At 38.5% G+C, this 11,436-nt stretch overlaps 1 protein-coding gene across 1 annotated transcript; it reads left to right on the forward strand.

Moving 5' to 3' along the window:
• Positions 1 to 26: 26 nt before the first annotated feature.
• GTPBP6 (GTP binding protein 6 (putative)) lies at positions 27 to 11,344 on the forward strand. The gene is made up of 10 exons (XM_048324494.1): positions 27 to 405; positions 3,183 to 3,320; positions 3,746 to 3,816; positions 5,366 to 5,496; positions 6,158 to 6,228; positions 6,651 to 6,809; positions 8,150 to 8,358; positions 9,717 to 9,865; positions 10,172 to 10,324; positions 10,629 to 11,344. Exons 1-10 carry the CDS (start codon positions 69 to 71, stop codon positions 10,768 to 10,770), a joined length of 1,560 nt encoding a protein of 519 aa, XP_048180451.1. The 5' UTR covers positions 27 to 68; the 3' UTR covers positions 10,771 to 11,344.
• Positions 11,345 to 11,436: the final 92 nt, after the last annotated feature.

Here is an 11,436-nt window from a genome sequence, read left to right on the forward strand (position 1 = left end):
TTCCGCAGCGGCCGGAAAGACGCGGCCGGTGACGGTCCCTCCCCGCCGCCCCGGGCCCGGCGCTGCCGATGGGGCCCGGTCGCCTCTCGTGTTCCCTGCTGTTGTGCTGCCGGCGGGCGGCGGCGGCTCTGGGCGCGCCCCGGTGCTGCTCGCTGCCCGCCCGCCCGCTCAGCGCCGCCGCTCCGCTCCGGGCCCCCGTGCGCCCGCCGGGCACGGGCGGCGGAGCGCTGTGGAACGGGGCGGCGGGAGGCGGCGGGGATGGAGAAGAAGAAGAAGAGGAGGATGAGGCTGCGCTGGAGGAGCTGCTGGGCCCGTCTCCGCTGGCCCCGCGGCCCGGCGCGCAGCGCGTTGCCATCGTGCACCCCGCGGTCAAGTGGGGCCCGCAGAAGTCGCCGCTCACCACGGGTGCGGGGCTGCGGGGGGCGGGCGGGCTCCCAGAGCGCTAGGAGTGCATCCAGGCGGTTTGGAATGGACTGCCCCGGGAGGTGGTGGAGTCACTGGCCCTGGAGGTGTTTAAGAAAAGACTGATGGTAGCAGTCAGTGCCATGGGCTATTGACATGGTGGTGTTCGGTCACAGGTTGGGCTCGATGATCTCAGAGGTCTTTTCCAACCGAATTGGTTCTGTGGCTAGGGCCGCTAGTGTGAAGTGGACCCGCTGTTAACAGCGGTGAAACCGCGAAATGCGGCTTGCAAAGTACAGGCTTGAATGGAAGGTCTCGGTCACTCTTTCCTTCTTTGACAACTTCTAAGACAAGGAGCTGTTAGTGAGTGTTGGCAGGCCTGTGCTTTGACTTGCAAATCACTCAAACTGTATTTTGGACGGCAGAACGCCTCAGTGCAAGCTGGTCAGGGAAACAGCCGGGTGTCCCCCTTATTAGCACGATGTTAATTGCCTTCAGCCATCAACCGCGCTGCCTGCCCAGGTGGGCTGGAGTCCCTTGGCCTTAGGCTTGCCCAGAAGTTGGCTGAAGAGCAGAAATACCCTTTTGTCCAGAGAAGAGAGTGCAGTGAAGGTGAAGTCTTGTATAAATCCTCTCAGGGACTTAGGTACTTTAATGCAGTTACTTAGTGATGCAGTCCCCAATAATTAATTCCTCTGTAAGGACATTTTTTAGGACTACTATTAGATTTCTCTCAGAAATCCTTGCAACTAGCTAATATATATGCATTAATCACACACAATTAAGATACATGATGAATTTGATGCTTTCTTCAAACACTTGTCTAATTATGAAGCTGTAATAGTAAGGATTAAAGCATCTTGTAAATTAGCTTTTTATGTATAGAACCAGAATGGTTTGGCTTGGAGGGAACCTTTAAAGGGTTAAAAATCTAGTCTGACACCCCCCCCCCCCCCCACCACCGCCACCACCCAGGAATGAGCCAGTACATCTTCTGCTGGACCAGGTTGTTCAGACCCCCATCCAACCTGGCCTTGAATGTTTACAGGACCACCACCTCTCCAGGCAACCTGTTCCAGTGTGTCACCACCCTCATTGTAAAAACCTTCTTCCGTATATCAAATCTAAATCAAATCTCTTAGTTTAAAACCACTGCAACAGGTCCTGCTAAAAAGTCTGTCTCCATCTTTCTTATAAGCCCATTCTAAGTAGTGAAAGGCTACAAAAAGGTCTTCCCAGGAGCCTTCTCCAAGCTGGACAACCCCAACTCTCCCAGCTTTTTCCCACAGGAGAGGTTGCACCTGTCTGATCATCTTTGTGGCTGGATGCAGCACTCCAGATGGGGTCACGCTAGAGCAGAGCAGAGGGGCAGAATTTCCTCCCTCGCCCTGTTGACCACACTGCTTTTGATGCAGCCCAGGACACATTTGGCTCTCTGGGCTGCAAGCATGCAATGCTCCGTCATGTCCAGCTTCTCATCCACCAACACCCCTGAGTCCTTCTCAGCAGGGCTGCTCTCAATCTGTCCATCCCCCAGCCTGTATGAATATACTGGGGGGTTGCCCTGACCCAGATGCAGGACCTTGCACTGATTCATGTTGATCCTCACTAGTTTTCTGTGGGCCCACTTCTTGAGCCTGTTCATGTCCTTCTGGATGGCAAGAGACAGGTTATATATGATACTTACTCTTTTATTCCAATTTATTACGTGATGAACCTAAATCTTGTTTAGTTTTATTAAGCTGCTAATTATAACAAACTGTCGCATTGCAGAATGAATTTTTTAACCTTTTCAGAATTTACCTAAGTGACAATTTTACAACTGAAAAGTAGGTAAAATATGAAGGCATCTTTCTGTCTAAACATACAGAAGAATAGCAATGGTCTTCTTCCATTTATTTAGGCCCTCCAGATGAAGAGCCTGATGTCTGAACAAATGTTTTGGAATGATTGTTGAAACACCACAGACACTACAGGAAATCTCTGTATTTTACAAGAAACATAAACAATATGAGGAGAAAGTGGATCATAATTATCTTTAAAAATATATTACCTTTTGGACCAATGTAACCTATTTCATATATGTTATGTTTTGCTGTCTAGAGAAACTTGACAAATTTGTTCTGAAGAGGAAAAGTTTGGCATATCAAGCCTAGATCTGCTGATCTGATATCCTCGTGTAGTGTTCATGATTTCACAAAGTCCTCAAAAATCATTGCTTTGCAATGTCAATGTTAAAAACTCAAAAGTAATTGATGAACCGGAATACAGGATTCAAATCCGCTGGTTTTAGCAAGTCACAAACCAGTTTAGGTCCGTTATGAATAAGTGGTTGGGAAGTTAGCAGCAGGATATCCCATAATTCCTAAATTATTGCTGCAAAACACCGAGGTGTTAATTGTGTGGCTTTGTGCTCATCTGAAATAACAGATTTTCCAGCTAGTTATTCATTTCACTTAGTGAGGAAAAAAAGCTTCGAGATTTCTTTCTTGACAGTACGATTAAAAATTCTTCTAAACCAACAACCACAGAAATAATATATACCAGCAGAAAGATGCTTTGTGTGATAAAATTGCATCAAACTGTTCAGTTACTCTGATTAGAGGTAAGACACTTCGCTCCTTGTGCTAGAAGTTAAAGGAAATACCCTAGCAGAGTTTCAGTGTAGCTTAGTCTTTCCATGTTCATGCATGTACTGTAGTTATTGGAGATCTGAGCGGAGTTATGATGGTACCTTGTAACCTTTATTTCTTTTTTCTGTTATTGTTATGTTCCTGAAGCTGAATTACAGATTGCCGAAGCCGTTGCTCTTGTAGATACCCTTCAGAACTGGACAGTTTTAGATAAAATAATTATTCCTACAAAAAATCCCAACAAGAAGTTTGTTTTTGGCAAAGGAAACTTTCAGGTTTTGACAGGTAAGGACTGAGATCTTTCAGCACTGCATCACTCTAAATGGAAGACTTTTGCAGCCAAACTGTTCAAGGATAGGTGTGAGAGCTGAAGAGAGGGAGAATTTTGTTTATCCATCATACAGGTTTGCAGACAAACTTGAAAGAATTTTTAAGGTTGCAAAAGCAACACAGAATAGACATAACCCCTGCTCGCTGAAAATGTCTGAGGCAACTCAGTCCATAAGTTTATGTGATTGACATAAGTGAAACTGATGCTGTTCTTGGTACAGTACTAAATTAGCAATTACAGCTGCTCTATGAACAAAGAATATGGTGCCTTTTGATGTTCTATGAGCATTCTGCTCAGTGCAAAATGGTTTATAGTCTGGGCATTTTAAAAAGAGGTTGACATTTAACACTGTATTTTGCAATCATTATCCATCTTTTAGAAAAGATTAAAAAATTGCCCCATGTGACAGCTGTCTTCTTGAATGTGGAAAGAATATCTTCACTAACAAAGGTAATTAAATATAATATCAAATCATATTCTTTGCATCAGTATTGTTTGGAAGCTATTGATGTTATGAGAAGTGGTCAGTTAAGATTCTCAATTTGCAAATGTTGCAAATATGAAGCACCAGGACTGAGTTTTGTTGGAAAGAATCATAATATCTACTGCATTTGTCCAGTTTATATATATATATATATGTATATGTTTCCAGCTCTTGTGCATGAAATTTTCCAGCAGCTTAGTATAATTTATTACAGACTCTGCTCCCACATGTGCCACTGGCCCTATTTAAAGTGTTGAAAAAGTTACTCAGTGGGGTTTTTTACAAAATGGTGGTGTTAACACAGCTTTTGTTAAGAAGAATGTCAACATTTTGGATTAGCTATGTGCTCAAGTTTCTATACTTGTAATGGATAGCATATTTTTTTCCTATGCTGTGGATGCTGAATTGTATTTTGAATATGAGGTGTAAATTCAGAGCAAGCTTATAGTTGAATGTTTCAAATAGTTAAACTTTCATTCCTAGCCCTTAAAAAGAAACATTGAGGGGTGCAGCACACTCCAGTATTTTAACACTGGCAGTAAAACAACTGGTACATGAACCACAGATACTCTTAGACAAGCTGAAATAAAAACTTTTTTGGGTTTTTAGTATGTGCAGCATCATGCGGGGTGTAAAGTGTATGCAAACTGCAAGCAAACATTAATGCTTTGCTGGTAGTTTTGAATGCTTTCCCTAATTATAAAATGAAGAGATGACACATATCTCTAATAGATGGTTGTCTCAAGTGCTTCCATTTGTTGATGAAAGGGAAGTTTAAAAGGCTTCATTTCAATTTCCTAGTTTTTAGGAAAATTCTTTATTTTATAGTATGAATTCTTTTAGTACTAGATTTGCTAAATTTTTTTTTCTTTTCACAAATATAGATCTTAAGAGCAATTAAAGGATTGATTAAAGAAAGTGTTTGAGAACATGTATACAACAATTATTCTGAATTTTAGAAATGGCATAGGGAAACTACTGCATGCATACTTTAAGTGTCTTGCTGAATTAGAGCAAGACTGAGGGGTTTGGGTTGGTTGGGGGTTTATTAAGTATTTCATTAAAAGCTTGCTATTAAATAATTTTCCTGCATTCCTCTGTTTGCAGGTTTTAGTAATCTTTCTTCTTCTCCTGTGTTATCCCTATCCTTTCCCAATCCAGTATTTCATAATTATTTTTAACAAGGATTTAACCACTGACATTCTTGATTCTGAGATACACTGTTAAGACCTGTTGCAAGAATCCATAAAGGGCAATGGGAGGATTCTCACTGAATGTGATGGGCCAAGACATAAGTTCTACTTTCTAAGCTCTCTTTAACTCCTCTCTTTGTGGTCAACCAAATTTCGACTTTACATGCTCATAATGATTGTCCGTCCATTGCAATAGAATCCTGAGATCCCCCGAGTTCAAGTGTCCACCAGCTGACTAACTGTACTTGCTGTGTAGGAGTTGATCTAGTGATACTGTGGGGGACAGAAGACATCTCGGTTGTTTTGTCTTACATGGCTAAAGAAAGAACTGGAAGGTGCCTGGGGCGTGCAAGTCTTTGACAGATACACCGTGGTACTTCACATTTTTCGTTGTAATGCCCGGACAAAGGAAGCAAAACTGCAGGTAGCATTGGCTGAAATTCCACTTCTCAGGTACCTCAAGCTGTGCAAATCACATACTCATATCTATACATTTTAGTGACTATTTATTTACAGTAACAAAAACCAGCAATATTTACTATAAAGAAAAAATACATAGGTGTTCAGTGATTGATTAGGGCATAGAATTATTTACTATAATGTCATTATTTTAAGCTTCTGCAGTGCTGACAGGCAAAAACCAGAATATGTTCAATAATCTTACAAAATGTATTTCTCATGTAAAGGTCCCGGTCCTTTCTAAGACAGAAGATGGATTGCAAGGATCTGTAGGAATTGGATATGTGTATCCCATATATGAAATTGTTGAGTTTAATAAGGAAATCTATAAACAAGGAAGATTAATTTATATTTAAATTTTCCATATGTGGCATTGAAATGTGTACATGGCAGTGGATGTATTAGAGGTATCTTTGGCTCTCTGAAATTTCAGAATAGCAATTATAATTTACTGAGAGAGTTGTATGCTTTTTCAAGCTACAGTTGAGCCAGGAAAATCTGGATTTTTTTTCTCCAGGCTTCTTGCCATGAGCAGGTTTTATTTACAACTCAGTCATTTAGTGGTTTTATTTGTACTGTCAGAATACCACTACTCCTTCACCATTTTTAAGCATTTTAGTATAACTGGATTAAAGAAAATTGCTTCTGCTGCCAGGTCAAATCTGAAAAGTGAGGTGTCTCAGCGAGATCAGCAGAGAGGTGGTTCAAGATACATCATGGGCTCAGGTAAGGTCTAAATATTCTCATGAATTAGAGGATTTTTTTCTCCATAGCCTTTAAACAAATTCAGTTGCATCTTATTTGGAGGAGGTCAGGAGGAAAACAGTGTTTTAAGCATCTAATTAAACAAATGTACAAAAATTTATTGGAAAGTAAGTTAAATAATAAGGTTTGAGTCTGTAGTGGCTCAGTAAGTGGTCAAGGACTGACTGCTGCCACAGGGATTGTTCATAAGTGTACATGGATTTTTTAGAGTGGTTAGTGTATGTTTTATAATTACTTACTCACTTTCTTAGGCAAGAATATGTAGCTTTAGGCGCTTATTTTTAACTTCACAAGCCTTAGTGCTAACTCACTTGATTTCCAAATACATCTTTACAGTTTCCCTTGTAAACTATTCTGCCAGTTCTCCATTTGTATTTTTTCAGGTGAAACATTTCTAGAAACACAGAATCGTGTATTGAAAGAAAAAGAACTTAAAATTAGGAATGCCCTGGAGAAACTAAGGAGAAAAAGGGCTTTACTTAGAACTCAGCGCAGAAAGTGTGAGTTCCCGATGGTCTCAGTAATGGGCTATACCAACTGTGGTAAGCAAAACCTCCTGAAATCGTAACACAAAAGAGCTTATATTGTCTAATTTTTAATTAGAAACTCTAGCCAGAATCTCACTTTTGTGTGAATAGGCTTCGTATTTTAATTAGTTTCTTTAATTGTGTAGTGAATATTTGTCAGTTAGGATATAGTTAGGAAAGCAAATTAAGCTGCTTGGTTTTTTCAGTCCAGAGAAATGCCTAGCACCTATTGTGCCAAAAAGATTTTATATACAGTGCTGAAGAGTGCACTGTTAATGCCCCTTTATATGAATCTCTATGGCTTGATCAGAATGGGTACAGAAAAGCACATGGGTATTTAGATCACCATGGAGGCTTGAGGCACAGGAAGACAATTGAAAGTTGGCTATTGATCTGAGAAACCTGCTTAAGGAGCACTGCAGCTTTTCATGGATTATGTGTAGCATTCTGAGATGTGTTCCTAGGAGAATCTAAATAAAGCTAAAGGGGGTTTTTCTGCTTTTTTTGGTTTGGTTTGATTTGGTTTTTTAGCTTACACAAGTGAATTCTTACACAAGGCATAAATAGACTTTGGACTAGACACTTTTTTCAGGTTGCATTATCTTAAGACAATTTCATTTTCATATTCAACTCCTTTGAAAAACCTACCTTGTACTAATTTTATAACTTGTATACTCAAAGGTTTGGATTATACTGTATGTTTTTCTTAAATGTCATACTTCCATACTTTTAAAAGATTCAAATACATATATATATATATAAAGATTTTGTATAGACATAATTGAAATACTTAAATTAGGCTATATACTGAGCACTTCAGTGATAAAATATGTGAAATATTCATTGAGTCAAATAAATGTCTCTAGTATTATGTTCATGAGGAAATGCCCAATAAAGGCCTCAGCCTAATAAGGTATATATTATTAGTGCTTCTGTTTATTTTTTTATTTAGCAAGTAAATTATTTTATTTGACAGCAGAAGCACTGGGGAGTGTGTAAGTGCATGCTTCCTAAATGCTGTCATGGCAGTGCTCTTGAGAGAGTCTTACAGCTGAGAGATGTGGGTAGGTCACTTTGCAGGTCAAATCAGTCTTTGATCATCTTGTGATTTCACAGCACAGCTGTAGATACCAGTAGGTGATTACATACATGATCTTAAACTGAATTCCAAGTTATAAAATGTAAGACTGTCTTTGGATTTCTTACCATCATATAAAAAACTGATCACAAGCTACAATTAAACGACTAAAATAGATGTGAAGATATATGTTACATCATACATTTCACCTGAGCCTTGCAAATTAAATTTTACTTGGAACAAGCCATTAAAATCTTGTCCTTTTTTATTTAATTAGGGAAAACTACTTTGATCAAAGCCTTGACTGGGGAAGCAGGACTTCAACCCAGGGATCAGCTGTTTGCCACTCTGGATATTACAGCCCATGCTGGCTATCTGCCCTCACATATGGCAGTTATTTATGTTGACACCATTGGGTTTCTGACTGATCTTCCACATAATCTGGTTGAGTCCTTTTCAGCTACACTAGAAGAAGTGGCTTACTCAGTAAGTAGTCGACTATAAAAATTGAGAAATAAAATTAATTTCCTTTTAGATAATCTTCACCCCTTCAAAACAGGAGAAGTTAATTGACATGTTGTTCTTAGCAAAGTATCTGGCTGACTATAGTAATCTCCTAAGATAATGATGTAAGTATCTTAAAATAAACCAATTTTCTTATACTTTAATTATGCAGAACATACAGATATTAAGAGATTTCAGAAGGGCTTATTGGGAGTATATGTGTCCTCCTCCATGATACTTAAACCAGATAAACCGGATTTTTCTGATTAAATATCTGAACAGTGCATCCAAGTCAGTCAAAGCTAGCTTTCCTGGGAGTTAAAAATGAAATGGAGCCTCTGAAATGATCTGATTTTTACTTAAGGTTTCCTGTAGAACTACAAGTGGGTGATTGTGATGTGATGCAGGCAGCATGTAATAAATATAAAGGTACTTTTCCAATTATTTTCTCATTAAAGTTATTTTCCTGTGTTATAACGAAGTGTAAAGCTGCATAGATACACACAGATATTTAAACAAAAATCCTTTATCATAAAAGGTAATGAAATTCAGTGGTAGCTAGGTGCCAGAATGCTGCTAAAGATCAGACTTCACCATGTAATAGCAGGGCTTTCAAAAGCTGGCTGAAACCATCCTGTTTGTCACTTACTTTGAAGTGTTAAATGAAAGGCAAGAAATTTACTTCTAATTATTTTTCAAAAGTTTAAAGCAATGTCTTGAGCAAAGATGATGAAACAATTTGAATGCAAATGTTGAGTTTGGTTGCTTGGTTTTTATCATGGCAAACGTGTATACACTTGAAACTGGTAACTTTTGTATTAAGCTTTTTAAGTGAAGCACCAGTAATAGTATCCTGGGAGCTAAGCATAAGGATAATCTTCTATATTTTGAATGTAAAAACAGAATTACAAGTTACATGGGGGGTTTTCCTTTTGTTTTTGAAAGTTTAGCAGCTATTACTCTTCCGAAAGTTTTTTTTAGAGACCACTCTTTTTAATCTCCAGTGTTTTTGAAGCCTTATTGTTACAAAGCCTTGGCTTTGAAAAAAAATGGATCAATTATTTGAAATCTGATTCTGTAGCTAGCTTGATTGACAACATTTGCTTCAGGTTTGTTGGAGGCAGTTTGTGCTCACTAGCGGTGAAAGACTAAGCTGCTACAGATTTTCTTCCATCATGACCTAAGAAACAGTAGTACTGTTTTAGTAGCTAATTTTACAGCGCTAATCTGCCAGTGTATTATCCAATAGAGAGGAAAGTATTTTACATGAATTAGCAATGCAAAAATGGTATACAATCTCTACAGCCTGGTAACTGGTGTTGTATATTGATCTTTGCTAGGATCTGATCGTTCATGTGAGGGATATTACTCATCCAGAAACCATCCTCCAGAAAGCAACTGTTCTGTCAGTTCTGAGGAATCTTAATCTTCCTAGCCACTTACTGGACTCAATGGTAGAAGTTCATAACAAAGTGGATTTGATAGAAAGGTAAGCAAGAGATGCTAAGTGTACTTAAACATTTCTTATGTTCTGGAAGCTTTTTAATTCTTAGTCTAGAAAAGAGATCCCACACTTCAGAATATATTTAATAGCATTTCTCAATCTTCTACGTATGTAGCTGTGGTCTGAAAATGAATTATCTTTTAATTACCAAAGAAATCACTTGAGTCATACAAGAAGTGGACTCTGTAGAAGGTGTCATTATAAAATAACTCAGTTAAATTGTCCATGCTTGGAATATTATCACAATCTAATCTTCATTAATAAATGTGCTAGCAATTAATTTTCTTTCAGGTATAAACCCACTGAAGAAAATGCTTTAGCTATTTCTGCTCTGCATGGGCATGGTTTAGAAGAACTGAAACAAGAAATAGAGAAAAAAATACTGACAGCAACAGGGAAGATGATTCTAACAGTTAACATCAACTTAGAGGGACCTCAGCTAAGGTAAATAATTCCGAATTGTATTAAGGACTTGGAGAAATATTAAACACTTAATCATGCATGTCTTAAACTTTTCAATTCATATCATACTGATTTGAATCTGCATTAAGAATAACAGAGATAATTATCAATGTTTTGTGACCTGTTGACAAAAAATAGCCCTACTAGATACACTGGAGAAGTGAAGCAAAGCACTTCATCTTTTAAAATGTTATCTGGATAGGAACCTTTTGACCTAGACCAAGGCTCACATTCTGTGCAGCGTGTCATACCTTTAAGATACCTTAATATGCTTTTACATTTACAGTTGGCTCTATAAAGAAGCAACAGTTCAGGAGGTGGAAGTCATGCCTGAAGATGGCACAGCCAGGGTGAAGGTGATAATCAGCAGTTCTGCTTTTGGCAGGTACAAAAACCTCTTTCCCAACAGTCAGATTTTCATGTCATGAAACTGCATCCTGTTCCAGGAGAAGAAACTGATCTCCTCAAGATGATGTGAAATGAAGTGAAGGACCTGTTGGTCTCACTGCTGAACAGTTTGTTTTTCTTTCCCACTTGATGTTTTTGGCGCATTTTAGAAATGGACGCTGTTTCAGAAAATTTCCATATGGAAACAGTAAAAGTTTTGAGCTTAATTTTGTCAGCAAGTACCAGGACAGCACTCAGTTTTTTATGTTAAACCTGTTGTTGGCTATAAGCTGCGGACCTCAAACACATGGAATGGCATCTGACTTAACCTTCAAAAAAGTACCAAGTTTCTTGTATCATATAAATAAAGATTTTTACCGCCTTTTTCAGAAGAAAATAGTATTTATTATAGTTAAGGTGTTTCAGATGGTCTTTGGAAAATGAAAGTTAGTAAACAAAAGGTAGTTGGTTGTATGTAAATAATGAAGGTAAATATGTGCTCAAGCAGAATGCATGAATGTAAGTAAAATAACTGCCATGTCTTATTGCAGTGAAGGAAAAAAAAAATCATAATTAAGGCATTGAATAAAGTTAGCTGTGAACATCTTTTACCCATATAGTTTTCTTGCCTACACTTAATTTATCCACAGTGCCTATTACTATGTCAGTTCTTGGAGGAAACATTTAAGGTACAGCAAACCTTTTCA

This window comes from Corvus hawaiiensis, chromosome 2 (assembly GCF_020740725.1).
Source record: "Corvus hawaiiensis isolate bCorHaw1 chromosome 2, bCorHaw1.pri.cur, whole genome shotgun sequence".
In the NCBI taxonomy this organism is placed as follows: domain Eukaryota; kingdom Metazoa; phylum Chordata; class Aves; order Passeriformes; family Corvidae; genus Corvus; species Corvus hawaiiensis.

Bases quoted from the DNA above. Each gene is read 5' to 3' on its own strand.
- GTPBP6 (XM_048324494.1), top strand. From the start codon at position 69: ATGGGGCCCGGTCGCCTCTCGTGTTCCCTGCTGTTGTGCTGCCGGCGG. The intron at 406-3,182 runs GTGCGGGGCTGC...ATGTTCCTGAAG, and splicing joins GAAGTCGCCGCTCACCACGG to CTGAATTACAGATTGCCGAA. The intron at 8,359-9,716 runs GTAAGTAGTCGA...GATCTTTGCTAG, and splicing joins TAGAAGAAGTGGCTTACTCA to GATCTGATCGTTCATGTGAG.